The 22,266-nt window shown below is 44.6% G+C and overlaps 1 protein-coding gene across 3 annotated transcripts in view; it reads right to left on the minus strand.

Annotated features, from left to right (window-relative positions):
- MGAT4A (alpha-1,3-mannosyl-glycoprotein 4-beta-N-acetylglucosaminyltransferase A) overlaps positions 1-22,266 on the minus strand; it is a 359,679-nt gene that overhangs the window by 116,004 nt on the left and 221,409 nt on the right. For all 3 annotated transcript variants that reach the window (XM_029604768.1, XM_029604767.1, XM_029604769.1), the window contains one exon: positions 14,192-14,270. In XM_029604768.1, the coding sequence (XP_029460628.1) occupies positions 14,192-14,270 (79 nt within the window). The remainder of the gene's footprint in view (positions 1-14,191; positions 14,271-22,266) is intronic.

Below are 22,266 nucleotides of genomic sequence, written 5' to 3' on the forward strand. Positions count from 1 at the left end.
AAACTTTCTAGAAACTTTTGACAGGCACACTGAACCCACTGAGCATGCCCAGCATGCCATTATCCCTCGAGCCACAGGGGTCTCCCTTCCGTCTCGTTTGTAGCAATAAGTATGAACGAAAAAATAAAATAATAAAACGTTTCGGACCCAACTCCGCGGGGTGGCGGATGGGTTTCATGAGGACTACATCCTGCTGTTCTGGGATAACACCAATTACAGGTAAGCAATTTTGCTTTATCCCAGGACAAGCAGGATGATAGTCCTCACATATGGGTGATTAGCAAGCTACAGGCTGAGTCATCTTTGTTTTGGACCAACAGTGTACAACTTGTGCAACAGGCACAACTGGTGTACTGCTGGAAAAAATGAAGCAGCCTGAAATCACAGCAGGTTGGATGTGGAAGGAGTTGGGATTATACTGGAAATAAGTTCTTTAAGACAGATTGTCCAAAGACGGAATAGTGTCGTCCTTCCTTGTCCAGGCAGTAATGAACTGCAAATGTGTAAACAGAGCTCCATGTTGCAGCTTTGCAGGTCTCAGCAATCGGTACGGAACGATAGTGTGCTACTGAGGTTGCTATTGCTCTGAGTGCGCTTTTACTCGTCCCTGGAGAGAAAGGCCTGCTTTTTCATATCAGAAGTCTATACAATCTGCTAGCCAATTGGAGAGAGTTTGTTTGCCCACTGTCATACCTGGTTTGTTTTTGTCAAAAGAAACAAAGAGCTGGGTGGATTTTCTATGGGCTTTAGTGCGAGCTAGATAATACGCTAGCGCGCGTTTCCAGTCCAAGGTGTGCAAAACTCTTTCGCTTTGGTAAGAGTGAGGTCTTGGAAAGAATGTGTGCAAATTTATAGACTGATTTAAGTGGAAATCTGTAACCACTTTGGGAAGGAATTTAGGGTGAGTACGCAGGACCACTCGGTCATGTAGGAACCTGGTATAGGGTGAATATGTTACAAGTGCTTGTAACTCACTAACATCTTCTAGCAGATGTAAAATAGTTACTAGGAAGAGAAGTTTCCATGTAAGAAATTTAACATCGCAGGAGTCTATGGGCGCAAAAGGAGAACCCATGAGCCTTGCTAGTACTACATTAAGGTTCCATTCTGTGACTGGTGGCCGTAAAGGGGCTTTAGTTGAATTAAACCTCTCATAAATCTACTGACAAGGGTTTGCACTGATATCGGGGCATCCCCTACTCCCTTGTGGTAAACTGAGATTACACTCAAGTGTACCCTTACCGACGAAGTCTGAAGACCAGAGTCTGAAAGGTGCTAGAGATAGTTTAATAAAGATGATGTGGGGCAGGAAAAGGGATCGATACTTTTCTGTGTGCACCACGTGGTGAATCGTTTCCACTTACAATTATAGGATTTTCGTGTAGAAGGCTTACGTGAAGCTACAAGCACTTGAGAGACATTAGTTGAAAGATTGAATGGTTGCAGAATCAAGCTTTCAACATCCAGGCTGTGAGGGATAGGGTCTGAAGGTTGGGGTGGCACAACCTGCCCTGGTCCTGAGTTATGAGAGTGGGTACTGAGCCCAGGCGAATTGGTTCTCTGATCGAGAGGTCGAGAAGTATGGGAAACCATACTTGTCAAGGCCAATAAGGGGCTATGAGTATCACTGACCCCTTGCCTGTTGTAGCTTCATTAGAGTTTTTGCTATGAGCGGTATCGGGGGATACGCGTAAAAGAGTCCTGAGGAGTTCCAGGTACGAGCAAAGGCATCCATTGTTAACTGGTTTCTCTGCTTGTGTAGGGAGCAGAATCCGTCCTCTTTGTGATTGAGTTCGGGTGCAAAGAGGTCTATTATTGGCTGACCCCAACGTTGAAAGAGTCTAGTCATTAACGCCGGATCCAGGGACCACTCGTGGGGATGGAACTGATGACTGAGGCGATCCGCAACTACTTTGTGTATGCTTGCTAGATAAGTGGCCCAGAGAAACATGGAATGTGTTAGAGCCCAATCCCAAATCTGCGTGGCTTTTTGGCAAAGGAGATAAGAGCCTGTCCTTCCCTGTTTGTTCAGGTACCACATGGCAACAGTGTTGTCCGTTTGTATAAGAACAGTTTTGTGTGAAAGGCAGTCCTTGAGTATAATGTATAGCTTGAAGCTCTAGGAAGTTGATTTGAAATGTGGCTTTGGGTTTTGTCCAAGTACCTTGAGTCTGAAGATTTTCTACATGCACTCCCCAACCTAAGGTGGATGCATCTGTAGTTAAGGTGACTTAAGGAACTGACTGCTGAAATGGTAGGCCTGTTAGCAAGTTGTCCACCAGAGGAGAGATGAACGTAACTGGTGGGTTATTTGAATTGGAGATGACAGCGGTTGAATAGCTTGGAGCCACTGTGATCTCAAAGTCCATTGCGTTATTCTCATGGCTAATCTGGCCATAGGGGTGATGTGTACTGTGGAAGCCATGTATCCCAGCAGAAACTGATGGGTTGTAGCTGTTGTTCTTGCACGCAGAGATCTCGCTAATTTGGAGAGCGTGTCTGTGCGGTCTTTTGGTAGGAAGGCTTTGGACGCGGTGGTGTTCAATTCTGCTCCGATGAAATGTAGAAGTCGAGATGGCATGAGATGGGATTTTTGGTAATTGATAAGAAATCCCATCGAGTGAAGCAGATTGATTGTGAGTTTGAGAAAGTCGAGAGCTCCTTGGTTTGATTGGCTCTTGATGAGCCAGTCTTCCAGATAAGGAAATACATGCAGGCCCTGCTTGTGCAAGTGAGCTGCTGCAACTGCTAGACATTTTGTGAACACTCGAGGTGCTGAGGCAAGGCCGAATGGTAGAACTTTGTATTGATAATGTTGAGTACCCACTAGGAATCAAAGGCACTTTCGATGAGGAGGGAATATGGGAATGTGAGCGTAAGCATCTTGAAGATCCAGAAAACAGAGCCAATCTCCTGTTTGAAGTAGAGGTAACAGGGTCCCTAGAGAAACCATCCTGAATTTTTCTTTTCTCAGAAATTTGTTGAGATTTCTGAGGTCTAGGATGGGACGTAGACCTCCTGTTTTCTTTGGAATGAGGAAATAACGGGAGTAGAATCCTCTGCCCTGCTGAGGTCGGGGAACTGGTTCCATGGCCCTGGCTCTCAGTATGGTGGATAATTCTGTTTGTAGAAGTGCAGATTGGTTGTTTGCTGTCCACAACGCAGTGGGAGGAGTGTCGTTTGGTACAGTGAGAAAGTCCAAGTGGTACCCTTGAGTTGTGATGGAGAGTACCCGTTGGTCTGTGGTGATGGATGACCAATTGTGGTGAAAAAATGTTATCCGTCCTCCTACTGGTAATTCCGGTGTTGGATTGGGAGATAGACTGCTGTTCCCTGGATATGGTTCAAAACCACAAAGTGGATCCTGTCTGAGGACGGGGTTGAGGCCTGGTTACTCTTGGCTGTCTAGGATGTGATCTTTGAGCTGGCCTAGATGAGCGTCCACGGGCAGGAGGAGGATAATAATGCTTTGGTCTATAGTATGGGCGTTTTGATTCTTTTCTTGGGAGTCTCCTTGATGTTTGAGACTCCTGAGGCACAGAGGACAGTTGTTTGAGAGTCTCTGAATGCTCTTTAAAGAGGGAAACAGCTTCCTTTACCTTTTCTCCAAACAAGTTGTCGCCTAGACAAGGGAGATCAGCCAGTTTGTCCTGTATCTCAGGCCTCAAATCAGATGCCTTGAGCCAGGCCCATCTTAGAGCACTGATTCCGGTGGCTGACATTCTAGATGCAGTTTCGAAGGAGTCGTATGCTGCATGGACTTCATGTTTACCGGCTTCTAGGCCCTTGTGAATTATTTTCTCAAGCCTTTATTATTGCAACGCAATTTTCATTGGACTACCTAAATCCACACTGAAACCATTGCAGGTACTGCAGAATGCCACTGCTCGAGTTCTCACTGGCAAGAGGAAATATGATCACATCTCACCAACCCTGAAAAACCTACATTGGCTACCAATTTCGCAAAGAATTAAATACAAAACTTTAACTATTCTGCATAATGAAATTTACAAAGGCAACAATATGTCCCTGGATAATATGATCGCAATTCACAAATCACCCCGCGCTACAAGGACTAATGACAAATTGCAATTAATCATTCCCCCTCTATCATCTGCAAAACTATCCATTACTAGAAATAGAGCCTTCTCCATAGCAGGGCCGAAAGAATGGAACTCTATTCCATCCTACCTAAGTTCCATTAGAGACTCCAAATCATTCAAAAAAGAACTCAAAACTTGGTTGTTTAGACAATCATTCACAACCTATTCAGAATAAACTTTGTCTTTCCTTGAATCCAAAACCTTCCTTTCTAAGAATCATCTAATCTGATTTGTAAATTGTCAACTACTAATATGTTTTTACTCTGCCTTTTCTAAGATGTTAACTTCACTTAGTTGTACTTGCGTTATAACATGTTCCATGTATGAAGTTGTTTTTTCGATGTAAACCGGGGTGAAGGCACTCTGCTATACTTCGGTATAAAAAAGACTCTAAATAATAAATAAATAAATAAATAAATAAATGAGAAGGACTCTTGAAGCTGTTGAGGGAGAGATTCGGAGAGGTCTTGTATCTGTTTCCATAAGTTTCGTTGGTATTGGGTCATATATAATTGGTAGGCCGCAATCCGGGAAACCAACATAGACCCTTGAAACATTTTTCTGCCAATGTTGTCTAGGAATCTGTTATCCTTGCCTGGTGGGGTTGTGAAGAGTGAGTCTTTACTCTTTGATCTCTTTTGCGCTGATTCAACTACCACTGAATGATGAGGTAGCTGAGTCTTATGGAACCCAGGAATGTGCTGGACCAAATATGTCACATCAGTCCTTTTGTTTACTGGAGGTATGGAGCAGGGATGCTCCCATGATCTGTGTAATAGTTCAGCAAGAACCTCGTGCACTGGGATGGCTAAAACCTCCTTAGGTGGATCCACGAATTGGGGGCACTTCTAGGGTCTTTTGCCAGGCATCTTCTTCAGTTTGTAATTGAAAGGGTATGGTATCAGCCATATCCTTTACAAAACTTGAGAATGAGAGGACTTCCGGAGCAGATTTTCTCCTTTCCTCTGGAGGAGATGGTTCAGAAAGGATTTCCTCTGAGGAGGTATCAGTGTCTGTATTTTATTTTATTTATTTATTTATTTATTTATTTAAAGTCTCTTATATACCGATGTCCGTTCGCACATCGCATCGGTTCACATTAAACAAAAACTTTTGGGAGGAGCCCTTACATATAACCAGCAAAGAACAAAAACCAGGGGAAGGGTTATGGGTAGGGGAGGTGAGGGGACGGGTTAGGGGTTGGAGGGGTCATGGGTAGAAAAGCATAAACAATGAATTGGAGAAACTATAACTTATATACAATAACTAACAATAAATAATTTCAATAAAGTACAATGTACAAAATGGGGAAATAGCGTATTCCGTATTCAGACCGCTTTCATAGACGTAAATCACAAAAATAACAATAAAAGGGTATTTATGTAATGGGGGGTGTCATGGTGTAGGCCTGCTGAAAGAGCCAGGTTTTCAGTTTTTTCTTGAATATGGGTGTGTATGTCTCCAGGCGAATATCATGAGGTAAGGAGTTCCAAATGGTGGGGCCTGCTAGAGAGAAGGCTCTGCTTATGGTGGAGGAAAGTTTGAATGATTTGATGGATTGGGCACTTAGTGTTCCTTGTAGAGCTGGGCGTGTAGGTCGGTTGGATGTGCGAGGAAGGAGTGGTGGGTTGATCCAATTGAGGTTGGAGTTTAGCAAACTTTTGTGGATGATGGAAAGTGCTTTATAAAGAATTCGTGATTGTATTGGGAGCCAGTGTAATTCGATCAGTATGGGAGTGATATGGTCCCTTTTTTTGGAATTTGACAGTATACGAGCGGCGGCATTTTGTAATAACTGTAACGGCTTGGTGTGAGAGGCGGGGATGCCAAGGAGGAGTGCGTTACAGTAGTCTATTTTGGATAGAATAATAGACTGGAGCACTGTGCGGAAATCCGAGAAATGCAGCAGAGGTTTAAGTTTTTTTTATTGTTTGTAGCTTAAAATAACATTCCTTTATGATGGAGTTAATATATGATTTAAAAGTAAGATGATTATCAATAAGCAACACCTAAATTGCGAACGTGGGCGGGGAAAACGGAGGATGAGTGTGTGAGTGGTATGTCTGGAAGCGATTGTTTGTTGGAGATTATTAACAGTTCAGTTTTGTTAGGATTTACAGCTAGGTGCATGTCATTAAGGAGTTGGTTGATGGAGGAAAGGCAGGATTCCCAGTTTCCTAGAGCAGTTTGGAGGGAGTCTGAGAAGGGGAAAATGAGTTGCACATCGTCAGCATAAATGAAATGCTTGATGTGCAGGTTCGAGAGCAAGGTGGTAAGAGGAAGCATGTATATATTGAAAAGGGTATAGGAGAGGGAGGAACCTTGGGGTACACCCTGGGGCAGACTGATGGGGTCAGATTCGTTATTATCAACTCGGACAGTAAAAAAGCGGTTTTGGAGGTATGATTGTATCCAGGCGAGGGTGTTGCCAGAGATCCCAATGCTCATGAGGATGTTGAGGAGGACATCGTGGTTGACTGTGTCGAACGCAGCAGATATGTCAAGCATGGCAATCAAGTAAGAGGAACCTGAGTCAGTACCTCTTATGAGTGTATCGTGAAGGGAGAGCAGTAAGGTTTCAGTACTAAGATGCTTCCTGAAACCATGTTGAGTGGATGGGAGGATGTTGTTTTGTTCCAGGTGTTCAGAGAGGCGAGAGTTGACTAGTTTTTCAAGGATTTTAGCTAGGAAGGGGAGGTTGGATACAGGTCTGTAATTGGACAAGGTGGAGGGGTCAAGATTGGGTTTTTTGAGTAGTGGTTTTACTACTGCTTGTTTTAGGAAATTTGGGACTGTGCCATGTTCTAGAGAGCAGTTGAGAATATTCGATAGAGGTTTTGCAATCACCTTGGGTATAGAAAGCAGGAGTTTAGAAGGAATGGTTTCAGAGGGATGCGAAGAGGGTTTCATTTTTTTTAGGATGTTCTCTACTTCTAGGGAAGAGGAAGAGTCAAACGAGGAGAGGGGGACTGTGGAACTGAGATTAGGGAGGCTAATATCAAGGTTGTTGTGGGAGAATTGTGTCGTGATGGCAGCGACCTTATTTTTAAAGAATTGAGCTAATTCATTGCATCGATTTTTTGATGCATTTGCGGGTTGCTGCGTGTGGGAGGGCGAGGTTAGGTCAGCTACCATAGAGAAAAGGGCCTTGCCATGTATCCGGTGTATGGGACCGAGGTGGTGTGGAAGGCCTAATTCCTTTTGGCCTCGATGGATGTTCCGTCAGTTTTGATGGAAATAATGGTGATATTGGTGGGAGTGTGGAATCCCTGATGGACCCGGGATTGGGTCTGGAATCGGTGGTTCTTCTTCTGTCGGTGTTGGTACCGATTTTTCCAGAGGTTTTGTTGGGATGGCATCGATAAGGGTGTCTAGTTTTGCCATTAGTGGTGCCAAAAAAGATAAATCCGGCACTGGCATCGATGGTATCATCGGTGAATGCCTCTGTGATGGCATCTATGGCATCGAAGGTGCTGGTAATGTTATCGGAGGTGGCACCGATGGAACCGGTGGCACTGACTATGGTGATGCCAATGGCACTGGCCTCGATGGATGAGTCGGTGCTGGCATCGTATCGAGGAGCGCATCCCGTACTGCCTGGCGGATATATCCGTCCAGTTCCGCATGCATAGCTGGTGAAACCAGAGCAGCTATGGGGGAAGGCAGCGAAGGCGATACCGGTACCTCCACAGAGCCCTGTAGGGGTACGGTTCCCTGCACCGATATCGGTGGGGATCACCTCGGCGTGGAAGGCCTCTGTGAAATGTCCTGTCCCCGAGGTTTCTTTGGTGCTGATTCAGAGTCTCTCAATGAACCACCAGATATTGGGTCTGTGTCAGACTTGTGCGACCTCTGATGTCGATGCCGATGCTTTTGGTTTACTTTCGGTGGTCTTCTCGATGGCAGACATCGATTGTATGGAGGACCTAGACGGAGTTGGTGACGGCCTATCTCCCGCTTCGTCTGGTCTTTTCTTCTTAAGGACGACTTTACAAATCGCTCCAGCCAGAGACGACTGCGTTGACGTCGAGTTGAGGGCATCAGTTGTAAGTGAAAAAGATGCTCCATTTTCTCCATCCGGAGTCTTCTGCCTTTCGGCGTCATCTCGGCACACTTAGTACATGTTAAAACATCGTGCTTTTCGCCGAGGTAAATAACACACTCTAAGTGTGGGTCCGTAATGGACATCATATGGCAGCAAACAGGGCATTTTTTAAAACCCGAGGCTATGGCAAAGACGGACAGCCGTCGACGACTTGCAGGTGAAATAGACGGTACGGAATCGGACGGAACCGAGAGAAAAACTTACCGCGTACGGTGAAAACAGGAGACCCCTGCGGTTCTATAGTTTTTCTATTAATTTTAATAATTTTGATGTGGTGAAATTCACCTCATAGGACTCTAAATAACCGCAAGGCCAACGGCTCCGCGGAAAAAAGAAGACTGAAGGGAGACCCCTGTGGCCAGGAATATCATGGCATGCCGAGCATGCTCTGTAGGCACACTGTGCCAGTCAAAAGTTTCTAGAAACTGACAGAAGTTTTTCTGTATAGGGCTCCATTACTGATGTCACCCATATGTGAGGACTAGCATCCTGCTTGTCCTGGGATAAAGTATGAAACCCGCCTCCAACTGGTAAATTCTGAATTGGGTTTCTGGAGTGGCTGCTGTACTCTGGGAGGTTTTCAAAACCCAGATGCTTGGCCTGTCTGAGGAGGAGGTTGAGGCCTGGATGCTTTTGGCTGTCTGGGATGGCTCCTTTGCATTGGCCTTGTTGTTCTACTACGAGAAGCTGGTGGATAATACCTGTGTGGTCGATAGAAAGGCTTTCTGATATCTTTCCTGGATGGCCGTCTTGCAGAAAATGGAGTCTCTGTAGTAATTATAGAAAGTTGGCGCAGAGTTTCGTTATGGTCCTTCAGCTGTGCAACTGCATCTTGCACTTTTTCACCAAACAGGTTCTCACCTGTGCAAGGAAGATCAGCCAATTTTTCTTGCACCTCAGGGCTTTAACCATGCCTATCTTCGGGCACTAATGCCAGTCGCTGCCATTCTGCAGGATGTCTCGAATGAGTCATAGGCAGCATATACCTCGTGTTTGCCAGCTTCTAGACCTTTATGTATAATAGAAATAAAGGTGTCTTGATTCTGTTGTGGAAGGATTTCGGAGAATTTTTGCATTTGTTTCCACAAATTTCTTTGGTATTGTGTCATATATAATTGGTATGATGCAATTCTGGATAGGAGCATGGAACCATGGAACATTTTCCGTCCTAAATTATCTAAGAATTTTTGCTCTTTTCCAAGAGGTGTGGAAGAGTGTGGTCGAATTCTCTTTGACCTTTTTTGTGCAGACTCTACCACAACAGATTGATGTGGGAGCAGAGTTTTTTGAAATCCAGGTATGTGCTGCACCAAATATGTGGCATCTGTTCTCCTGTTTACCGGAGGTACAGTGCAGGGATGTTCCCACAGACGATGTTGAAGGTCAACTAGCACTTCACGTACTGGTATGGCAACAATTTCTTTAGGAGCATCCACAAATTGGAAGACTTCCAAAGTCCTGTGCCTTGTATCCTCTTCTGTAGGCAATTGAAAGGGGATTGTCTCAGACATTTCTCGAACAAAGTTTGAGAAGGAGAGGTCCTCAGGAGGTGATTTTCTCCTTTCCTCTGGTGGGGAAGGGTCCGACAAGATATCTTCTGTAGAAGAATCTGTGTCCACATCCTCCCAGGTGTCTGATAAGGTGTGTGGATGTGGACTAGAAGGAGGAAATGAGAATGGCATCGATGGAGGCATGGTCTTCGATAAATCCATCAGTGGTTTTTGTTTATGCCTCGGTGGCATGGATGGTGATGGAGGCGGTATTGATGGCATCGATGGTGGAATCGGACATCTCGATCCCGAGAGTCCCGACAGTCCTGGCATTGGCTGAGGTGTCTATGGTTGTTGGTCAGAGTAGGTGCCTCCATCCGGACAGCCGTTGACGGCCCGTGGTCACCGAGGAAACTTAAGACCGGTATCGACCGTGAATAATTGGTATGGTCACTGATCAAAGAAAAATAACCCGAGAATGGGAGACCCCTATGAAGGGATAGTTTTCTGAAGAAAATTATTACTTTTTCCTGAAGGAAATATTGTGTGAGAAATCATACGCCCTGACCGCGAGGCTAACTGCAGCATGGAAAAAAAAGAGACTGAAGTGAGACCCCTGTGGTTCGAGGGATAATGGTATGCTGGGCATGCTCAGTGGGCTCAGTGTGCCAGTCAAAAGTTTCTAGAAACTTTGACAGAAAGTTTTCCGTGATAGGGCTCCATCCAGTGACGTCACCTGTATGTGAGGACTATCATCCTATTTGTCCTAGGATAATATGATTACTAAGAATATAAACTCCACAGTGCCCAAAGAAAAAACAGAGGACAGCTTTAGTGTGGCTATTGCTGGATATTATCAAAGCCTGGTCCCAAAATCTCAGTACATAGACCAAAAAAAAAAATAAAGCAAGAAAACTGTGATAGACTGATGCAGGAAAAGTTATCTGTTGTTCAGACAGCAGAAAACAGACAAGAGGAGGTCTGAGGAGGAATTAGCCAGACAATGTGAGTGTGAGGGAGATTTAACTGAAGTGTTAAAAATTGCTAGCACCTAAAGTAAGACTTTAAATTCTGAGATTGCAAAAGAGACAGCTAAATAACTGCAGATGTGGAGAACTGTGAATTTTTGATAAGCAGGCCATGATGAGCAAAGTGGGCTTGATACTGAACAGCTAATGACAGCATGACCATAAATCTGACATGCCATAAATCTTCTGAAAGTCAGATCAGCTAACCATGTCTACAACCACCAGCAGAGATCGCAATGGGTGATAGAAGATACTGAGACCTAAAGCAGAGGATCAAGTATGGAGGCATGCCATGCTAAAGATTTCAAATTGGCCAGACTTCTAGGTCAACTAAACTCCAAGTGAATTAAGGCTTAGATGGGGCTTAGGTATTCCTGATGAGGGTCATCTGACCAGCTGCACCAGGGGAGCAACATATGTAGAGAATTGATAAGTTTTAATGGTATTACTCATATAGCTTTGAACACATTCATCAGAATACTTTGATTATTTTTGTTGTTTCCTAATATGAGTTCCATTACAATCCAGGGGTGGATAATAATGGAAGTTAAAAGACTAATTTGAAGACCACAGGTCAACCTCTCAGTAAACTCTACTGCTTTGCAGTATAAAATGCTAAAAAATGCTTATGAACAGGAAAGAATCTGAGAACTGTATTTAAAAGTTAAGCCTTAATGGATTCAGAGTTCTCACAGTAACACACATCCCATGATTGTAACTTCTGTGAGCATAAGTGAAAAACACAAGGTGCGCAGAATCTGTAGTTCCTGTGAGGGGGTCAGAATCACAAGAGACACTCTGGACTGTTTTGGAACACTGCATGCATTTCTCATAACAGTTTCAGATATGCAGATAGAAAGGATATAACTGGTAGGACAGCAAACTCTGAAGTGAAGAATAGAGAAAGCTGTAAGACAGACTGATCACTTGGGTTTTTGTTTTCAACAGCAATCAGAAATGTAAGCTCTGTATCTTTCTATTTATGTATATACAGAATATATGTACAAATTTAGGTATTCTCTTTAGTAGTAGTTATCTACAATTAACTCTTCTGTATCTGATTTTATTTATTCTTAGTTCTCATTTCTAACTGCGCAAATAAACCTACTATCATAAAGATCTGGAACCATGATTTACTGACTCAGACTGTGTATGTATGTGTTTACATTGGAAAAGATTTCGAGGTAGTCCTGTGTGCTTGCAGGTGATAAACTCTCCAGGTAATTCCCAGTGTAGACCCCAATGAGATTAGCCCCTGAGTTTGAGCCCCAGGGCAGAATATCCCAGTGTGTGAGTGTTGAACCCAGAAAAGCGCTACATTAAAAAGGGTGCTTTGAAATGAGCACCGCCATTTTAATGCAGCCACGCCTTTCAAGTCACAGCACATAGGGCCACTCTCTCCTCTGATCCCCACTCCTGTTCCTACAACAGCTAACCACATTCATCTGCCTCAACCACACCCCTGGATGCCAATAATCCCTACCCCTATATATGGGAACCAGCCCTCTAAACTGTATCCCCTGGGGCTGACAAGATGAGAGCTCCATATTCCTCCTAACATCAGGTTTCACAATTTGACCTGTGCATGCTGAACCCTATAAGGCAGCACATTAAATATCTACAGTACCTGAATGCAATCCGCTTTGAGGTGCTGAAAAGCGGAATATAAATCAAATAAAGAGTGTCAAACAGTGAAACTATTCAGATGCTGGGAAGGGCAATAGCCAGGGAGGTCTCCTCTTACTAATCCCATGATAGGCGGTCCCTGATTTGGGAGGGGGAGACTGAGGAAAGCCCAGGATTCTGCCTTTCTTCCCGTCCCCTGCAGTTAACTGATAGCACAGTTAACTAAATCTATCCAGGCAAATACACTCATAATAAATTTACACCAACTTGGCAAATACTGTGGTAATGAGCTCATCTCAGAATTAACGTATTTAGCATAAAACTGGAGATTGGTGGCATCTTATAGACCAGCAGATTTACTGAGGCATTGTTGGAAAGGTGGACCCTTGAGCCGAGATGAGGTTGACGCTACCACCAGGAGTGGGCCCCTGTTGGTCCTCATCGGGAGGCAGTACGGGCGAGGAAGACCCAACTGGACCTTCACCTATAATAGCCCTCATTCCCCACAGGTTGAGCCCTTGGGTAATGGAGCCGGCAGGACTTAGGCAGGGGTCTCTCAAGGCATGGAACCAGAAGAGGAAGCTGAAACGGAGTCAGATGAGCAGGGGTCAAGGCAGGCAGCAGACAAGCAGAACCAGGAACAGGCCAGAGGTCAGGACGGGCAAGAACAAGCGGAGTCAAGATACCAGGCAAGAGTCATTGCAGGTGGAGGTCAAGCGGAGTCAGGCAGGCAGGGTCAGAACCAGAAGATCAATCCATAGGGACGAGGAGCAGGCTGGGACTGGAGACGAGGAACAGTACCGCTGGAACCAGGAATCAGGAACAGGAAATCAAGGCAGGAACACTGGAAACAAGGCAGGGATCAGGAACGCAGACAACTCACACTCACGAATGAGCAAGAACCATTGCTGAGGCGAAGTGCTGGTAGCAGAACAGGGTATATATACCCACCCTGCCTGATGTCATCTTTGCGGGCCGCAGGGAACTTTCCTGCCGCCAGCCCTTTAAATTTGCAGAAGAGGCACACACGTGCACCTAAGGAGCCGAGCGCAGAGCTTGGCGTGTGGAGGTGCAGCGTGAGCAGGCCGCTGCTGTGGCAGTCTGTGTCAGCAGCGAGAGCCGGCAACGAGGGGGCGCAGGAACGGGCCGCCTGCCTGTCCAGGTAAGGGGACCCAGTTGTGGTCTCGCATGGCCGGGGATCCTAACAGGCATATGCATTCAAGAGCAACTGTCCACTTTGTCCAATGCTACTGTTTAGCATAAAGCCAAGCTAAATTTAATACCTTGGCACTATTTTTTAGAGCTTCCTCATTAAGAGGTGTTACCATGCATAAGCAGCTCCCTGAATACAGTGTGCTATTTTTAATGCACACATTTAAAATAGCACAGTTTATTCCACAAGCCCCTTACAGAGGCAACACAACCAGTCCCAGCATGCATTATGTCCCCCATGATGAAGCAGATGCAATAATCACACTGGGATTGATTTAAGTTTCCACTATAAATAAGGTTAACAGACAGTGAAATTCTGTTAAGACTTAAATATGTTATTCTGATTTTAACTCCATCAGTGCCTGAATGCACACACCCATTTTTTTTTTTTTTAGTTTGCTGTTTATGGTGTGCATTACCATTTAAAATTATGATTCTTAGCAAAGACAGCTATTTAACAAATCTTCTACATGTTCCAAATGCCATCCACTCATTTAGTCCTACTACAATGTATTTGCTTTTTTTGTTGTGAAGTACAGTTAAGTCAAAAGTCAAAATGGACTGTTCATCTTATCAACCTGTATACACCAGAGAAAACATATAAAAGAGATAACATTATATCAATACCTTGACAGGCAAAATTTCAACTGTTGTATTAAGTAGTATGTCTCCTGGATGTTCTGGGTTTCCACTGTGAAATAGGTATCTAGAAGAGCAATATAAAAAGATTTATTATAATTCTGCTCCTTTGTCAAACTGAATGTATTACATATGTAGAGACTGCAGTAAACTGTTGGTAGATGTTCCCAATGGGGTCCAAATAAATGAGTTCAATTCTAGAAGGACCCTCTTCTATATAAAAAATATAATGCAACTAATAGACAAATTACAGAAGATAAGCAACAGAGATAGGCAATTTAGAAAACTTGAATAAAAGCTGAACCCAGGCATCTGATTTTGATTTTAACAATCAAATACAAGCATAAGCAAATTAATAAACAGAATATCAAACAGGCAACTAACCAAACTATTTCCTAACTTTTGTTAATTTATTATCTATTTTACTCCTCTGCTTGTTGCTTCTATTCCTGGTCTTCTCTAACTCTGTTCTAGCTTCTCTCTCCTTATTCCTTCTCTTTTGATCATCGGTTTCTGCTTTTCTTCAATTTTTTATTTTTAATCTCCAATCTCTTCTCCATCTCTCTCTCTGGTTCATTTCTCTTTCCACCTTTCCCCTCTCCTCCAGTTCAAATTCCTTTCCATTTTCTCTTCCTTTAGTTCACTGGGGACAAACTCCAATCCTTGAGAGCCACAAACAGGCCTGGTTTTCAGGATATTCACAATGAATATGCACTGAATAGATTTACATACAATGGAGGCAAGTATGCAAATCGATCTCATGCATATTCATTGTGAATATCCTGGAAACCTGGTCTGTTTGTGGCTCTTGAGGACCATAGTTGGCTAGCCCTGCTCTAGTTTCCTTCCTCTCCTGCTGCTTCTCTTACTTCCTCATTGGCAATTTCTTCCTTATTCTTTCTTTCATGCTGCTTCTCTCGCTCAAAGCACTTTCCTAACTCCACTGCTCTTGTTCCTGAAGCTGTTTCCTTTCTTCATCTCTTCCCTCACTGATGCATCCCTATCTTCTCTCTCATAATGTTTCTTTCCCTCAGTAATTATCTATCTTTAAATGATATCTGTATTCTTTAAACATTAACAAAATTAAATAAAGCTTCCGCAACATTGATTTACATATTGTAACCATGCCCACTTGTTACGCATTAATGGGCTGAACGGCAAAACCACTGGATACCAAAAGATCAAAGGAGACTATGGTCCACTTATTATACAATACAACATAGAGAAGAAATAGCATAACAAAGGAATATTACAGTGGATATTCCTTGCTCATTGACAATTCTGACCCAAAGGGACCTATCCAGTTTAACAGTGTGGATCCTTGGTCAGAACAGAAAACAGAGTTGCTTACCTGTAACAGGTGTTCTCCTATGACAGCAGGATGTTAGTCCTCACACATGGGTGACATCATCAGATGGAACCCAGCATGGAAAACGTATGTCAAAGTTTCTAGAAAACTTAAAACAACAAACATAGGAGAAACCCAACTCTAAGGGATGGTAGGTGGGTTTCGTGAAGACTAACATCCTGCTGTCCTAGGAGAACACCTATTACAGATAAGTAATTTTGCTTTCTCCTAGGACAAGCAGGATGGTACTCCTCACACATGGATGAATACCAAGTTACAGGCTGGTCCCGAGCCATAAGAGCCAACAAGCACGTAACCGGGTGCCAACAGGCACAAAAACAACAGTGCTGTTGGTAACAGGGGGAGACAGCCTTAACCTGAACAATGGGCCCTAGGCAGGAAGAGCTGGACTTTACAGCTGATGGAGATTCCAAAGGACAGATTGGCCGAAGCTACCATCATGTCGGCCATCCCTGTCCAGACAGTAGTGGGCAGCGAACATATGGAGGGAACTCCACATCACAGCCTTGCAGTTTTCTGCTATGGGAACCGCTTGCAAGTGGGCTACTGAAGCCACCATGGCTCTCACTGAGTGAGCCTTGACACGGCCTCCAAGCTGAAGGCCCACCTGCACAAGGCAGAAGGAAATGCAATTCGCCAGCCAGTTTGACAGACTCTGCTTGGCAACCACAACTCCCAATCTGTTCTTATTGAAGGAGATGAAGAGCTGTGTGGACTGTCTGTGGCCTGCTGTCTGTTCGAGGAAAAAAGCTAAGGCCCTTTTGCAATCCAAACTGTGCAGAGCCCGTTCGCCCTGGTGCGAGTGAGACCAGGAAAAAATGGTGGGAAGAATGACTGACTGGTTAAGATGAAAATCAGTTACCACCTTAGGGTGAATATGCAGGACCATCCTATCAAGAAAGAATTTTGTGTAGGGTGGATATGTCACCAATGCCTGAAGCTCACTAACTCTACACGCCAAAGTGACCGCAACCAAGAAGATGACCTTTCAAGGTCAGCTACTTCAGGTCACTGGAGTGCAGGGGCTCCAAAAGATCTCGCATGAGCCGCGCCCAAAACTACGTCAAAATCCCAGGTCAATACAGGAGACTGCAGGAGAGGCTTCAGCTGAAGAAACCTTGCATAAACCTCCCCACTATGGGCTGCATAGAGATGGGCATACCGCCAACACCCTGGTGATAAGCACTGATGGCACTCACGTGTACTCTGAGTTGGTCTTTAAACCAGCCTCCAAAAGTTGCAACATCCTCCTCACTGACGTCCATAGGACGGCAATGAAGGGGGCCAGCACCCATGTCCAGCGGTAGCATCGAGTGTTGTCTCGGTGCCGGGGGCCTCAAGAGCATTGATGGCATCGGGGGGGGGGGGGGGGGGGGGGGGGCATTGATGGTGCTGGAGGCACCGTGGGCCCTGAGGGAACAGACAGCCCTGGGAACCTTTGAGGGCCTTGGGCGCAGTTGTGCATCTTCCTCCTCCTCAGATCCAATAATCGGGATCGCTCTGGAGGGGGACCTCTATGGCCGATGGGGAACCGAAGGAGCCCTAGGCACCGGTTGCATCAGCAGAACACCCAACATGACATCGAAACGCTCCAGTAGGGGTGCTAGCAGCGCAGGCACTGGTGGTTCAATGCTTTGGAGGGCTCGGAGCAACACCTGTTGCACCCTGCGGTCGAACTTCTCCTGAAAGTCCGGTGATGAGAACGTGGACAGAGGAGGAGGATGACGAGGTGTCAGAGCCTTCACATGGGGCCAAGGAGACCCAATGCCCAGCACCACACTCTGTGGGGAATGCCTGGGACTCCCGTGTTTGGAAGAGAATGGGGCCTCTTCACCATGGGGTTGCTTCGGAGGAGGCTTGGCATGGGCTGGTGCTCCTCCGGAATCGGCACTAGTGACATGCGACGATGACTGCCGGTGTCAGTGACAGCGTTGCCCCTCAGTGCTCGGCCTGGTCCTTCTCCAGTGCCAAGGAAGCCGACGATCTGGATGCATTGGAACAGTCAGACAACGGAGAGGGCCGGTCCCCCGAGCCCTTCTCTTTGCAAGGAGGGATTGGACAGGACGTGGAGGGCAACGCCGAGTCGAAGGGGTCTCCGCAACTCTTTGGTGTCAAAATCCCTGATGCCAGAGTCGATGGAGCCAACATTTTTGCACCAGAAAGCTGCTCCATCTTGTCCAGTTGGGAACGACGGCCCTTGGAGGTCATCTGAGCACAGTCGAGGCACCCGCAAATGTCATGGGAAGCCCCCAGGTAGAGGATACAGACCTCGTGCGGATCTGTGAGACATGGTCCGCGGGCACTGGGGACATTTACGAAAACCGGACGCCACCATAAAAATAAGCCGGCGAGTGGTCGATGGCTGGCGGCCACCGTGAGGTGACACGCTCGGAAATCGACCGCAAAGAACGAGAGAAACACCTCCCGAGACGTGCGGGAACCGATAGCAAGAGGGACCCCGCACTGAGGAAAAATCCTCAATGAAAAGAAGTTTTTGAAAATATTTGGCGAGACCTCCGAGAACTGCGAGGCGACTGCTTTGCGGAAAAAAAACGAGACTGAAGGGGGACCCTGCGTGGCTGCACGGATATTGGCATGCTCAGTGTGCCAAAGTTTCTAGAAACTGACAAAAGTTTTCCATGCTGGGCTCATCTGATGTCACCCATCTGTGGACTACCATCCTGCTTGTCCTAGGAGAAATATTCCTTCCCATAGCAATGGAGCAAAGTTTCCAAGCAGCATTGCTTCCAACTTATCCAGATTTAGACTTAAGCCAGATAAGGCGCCATATGTCTGAAACGCAAAGAGAATCTTTGGAAGAGATTCCTTAGGGTTGATGATGTGAAGTACTGTAACCTGTCATCAGCGAAGGCAGCTAATTTGAAAGAGGAAGTACCTAAAGGAACTCCAGGAATGTCTGGATGGTTACTGAGAATGCAGAAAAAACTATCCAAGATAAGAAGAAAAGTAAAGGAGAAAAAAGGCAGACCTGTCGGGTGCCACACCGTAAATGAATCGTATAAGAAAAAGTACCATTAATCAATACGGAAGCCTTAGGAGTAGAATATAAAATAGCTAAGACATCCAGAAAATAGCCAAAAAGACTATAAAAATGAAGCAATTCAAACATGAAGTCCAGATGGTCCTATCAAAGCATCAAAACTTATTAGTAATTAACTTAATTTACTCAGATTAGATCATTCTATAGAAGCTATCTGATAAACATTAAATACAGATTGGCGGCCTCTGACAAAATCCACCTAGGACTACAATATTAGATCAAGAAGATGTGAAACAACCTATCAACTATAACCTTAGCCAAAAATTTAATGTCATAATTAAACAAATAAATAGTTCTGTGTGATGTTGGGAGCAAAGGGTCCTTGCCAGGTTTGGGGATCACCGTAATAACCCCATAAACAAACTCCCCCCTTAGCTACTGTTTTCAAAGTAAAGTGTCATAATATTCATTAGTAAAACCGCCAGGTCCTGAAGCCTATATAGTTTGGCCTGAGAGACACCTCTGCATTTCTTCCAATTTATTTATTATTTATACTTTTTTTTATACCGACATTCATGATACAATCATATCATATCGGTTTACATGGAACAAGGGTATAACAACAATAGCGAAGATGCAAAGATGCAAAAGTTCCAATAAAGGGGATTGTTTAAAAATTGGAGCTACTGCTCAGATATGTGATAAACCCACTGGACAAATATATGTTCTTATCTCTTCACTATTACAGGGAGCTTGGAGTATAAATGCACATAAGTGGAAAAAATCTGAGCTATATCTTTGGTAGAATTCAGTAGCATACCAGAACTCGACTTTATAATCGAAATGTATTGGAGCCTAGGATTTAGCAGCCTTAGCCAACATTTGGCCAGCTCTATTGCCATACTGAAAAAAATCTAAATCTTTAATAGCAAACTTTTCCTTGTCTGTGTCATAGTAAATTGAATTTTGTTTGCTTCTGAAGGACATGAGAGAAAACGCGATCGTACCTGAAAAAACCTTTTTGCTTTAGGTTTATCCTCGGACAAATAGAGAGATTTATTATCACCGAAAGACTGAATTAGGTGTTCAAGATCTTCCCCAAATAAAAGGTGACCCTTAAAGGGTAGAGAACCCAACTGAATGTTGGAGGAGAAGTACCTGGCCCAGGAGCTTGCTGCTGTCAGAGCGGGGGCCGGGGCTGGAGCTCCCCGTCAGTGTTCGTGTCTGGAGGGCCCCAGATAAAGAAAACAAAGCCTCACCAAAGGAAAAAAAAAAAGAGATGAGCGGGGGCATCTGTTAGGCACGGCTCACCTTTGTTGCAGTGGGATCGGGCAGCAGCAGGCAGCTTCATTGGCGACCTTTTTGCGAGGTTAGGGAGGAAGATGGGCCAGGATCAGCGGTCAGGGAGGGTTAACAAGTAGCTTGCCAGCATCTGGGCCTTATGGTTGCAAGTTTCTTCTGTGGTTGTTGGGTCTTTGCTGATGAGCTTGTTGGCTGCGGGGGAGGCCATGCTTCTCCACTTCTGAAGATGAGAGTACCATGTTCTTTCGAGGAGGTGTTTGGGTTTTGGCCCCTTCCAGGATGGGTTTCTCCTTCTCGTGGACTGGTGGGGCTGGTGGTCTGGTTTGTATTGTGGTCTTTTTGCGGTGGCCTGTGCCACCTCAGGACTGTTGACATGTTCATTTGCTTTGCTGTTTGCATGTGCATATGTGCATTTTCATTTTGTGATGCCAGGAGCTTTGGATTGCTGCAGCTGCAGCATGTGAATGTTCTAATGGGGTTGTGAAGCGTGTGGTGGGTTGGTGGGAACTCACAGACCTTTGTTGGCCAGCTTTGTCCAGCCAAGGCCAGCATGCTATGATATTCTCTGCCACAGGGGTCTCACTCTAGTCTCGTATGTAGCAACATGGAGTTCTCTTCACACCTTTGCAGCTCATTACTGTTTGGACAAAGAAGGACGACAAGATTCAGCCTATGGGCAATCTGTCTTAAAGAACTTGTTTTCAGTTTAATTCCAACTCCTTCTACATCCATCCTGCTGTGATCTTCAGCTGACTCATTTTCAACAACAATACTTCACTGTTGCTTCACTACGAAATGACTCTGCCTCTAGCTTGCTAATCACCCATATGTGAGGACTAGCATCCTGCTTGTCCTGGGATAAAGCAAAATTGCTTACCTTGTAATAGGTGTTATCCCAGGACAGCAGGATGTTGTCCTCACAGAACCCACCCGCCACCCCGCGGAGTTGGGTCTCATACCTTTTATTATTTTATTTTTTTATTTTTTTGCTAAAGCTTATTGCTACATACGAGACTAGAGTGAGACCCCTGTGGCAGAGAATATCATGGCATGCTGGGCATGCTCAGTGGCCTCACAGTGCCAGTCAAAAGTTTCTAGAAACTGACAGAAAGTTTTCCCGCAATAGGGCTCAGTCAGTGACGTCACCCATATGTGAGGACTAGCATCCTGCTTGTCCTGGGATAAATATATTGTTAATAAAGCTGTAGCCTTTTTATCCAATATCTGTGTTGGTTGTTATTCCATGGTATTAAAGAATGTATGCATGTATGGCTATGGGTCAATCAGAGGTAATGGGGGGCGGTAAGGGAGTGGTGAGTGGGAGGGATGTGGACAGGATGACACTACAGTCGCAGCTGCTAGAGTTAATAGAAGGACTAGGGGGAACTCCATGAAGTTACTAAGTAGCACATTTAAAACTATCGGAGAAAATTCTTTCACTCATTGCACAATTAATCTCTGGACTTTGTCAAAGGATGTGATTAGTGCAGTTAGTGTAGCTGGGTTTAAAACTGGTTTAGATAAATTCTTGGAGAAGTCCATTAACTGGTATTAATCAAGTTGACTTAGGGAACAGCCACTGCTATTACTGGCATCAGTATCATGAGATCTACTTAGTGTTTGGGTTCTTGCCAGGTACTTGTAGCCTGGATTGGCCACTGCTGGAAACAGGATGCTGGGCTTGATAGACCCTTGGTCTGACCCAGTAAGGCAATTCTTATGCTCTTATAACTTCATGCGATGAGCCGAGGCATTTCCAGGAAGGGGACATTTAAAAATTACTTTTGGGACATCTTTTAAATGTTTTTTTAACCTGACATGGAAAAGAGAGATGTAGCCAAATCAAACAATATTGGAGAAAGAATGAAGACAAAAATATTTCTGCATTTTATTTTTGGAGGAGGCTCGAGAAAATAAAAGAATAAGAGAAACAATAAGATGTGAAAAAGAAGGCTGACTCAAAAATTTAAGAAAACAGACATTATAAGACAGTAAATGCACTCCATTCACTTTGTGGAAGAAAAGAGATTAAGCAGATTTGCAGAGCGGTCATACAAACATCCATGCATGCTCAGAAAGACGTCTAGGTCTTTCTGAGCACTGAGAGAGCATATTCCATGTTGGTGCAATCAGATAACATCATCCACTTGAGTGAATGATGTAGTCCTGCTTGCCCATAAAGAAAAAAACCAGGTGGCAAGTGACCACATGTACTTTGTACCTGTGGTAGGTTTCAAAATGAAAGTATGTGTGTACTTTAGTTTTGAAAAGTGTGCAAAGCCTTTGGGTAAAAAAGCAAGCAGTGTTTTTGTCCCAATATGGATGATTTGAATTAAATTTAGAATTCTTTACAAAGTCCTTATGATAATTCACAAAGCCACGCATAATCTA

The sequence above is a fragment of the Rhinatrema bivittatum genome, chromosome 5 (assembly GCF_901001135.1).
Source record: "Rhinatrema bivittatum chromosome 5, aRhiBiv1.1, whole genome shotgun sequence".
Taxonomy (NCBI): domain Eukaryota; kingdom Metazoa; phylum Chordata; class Amphibia; order Gymnophiona; family Rhinatrematidae; genus Rhinatrema; species Rhinatrema bivittatum.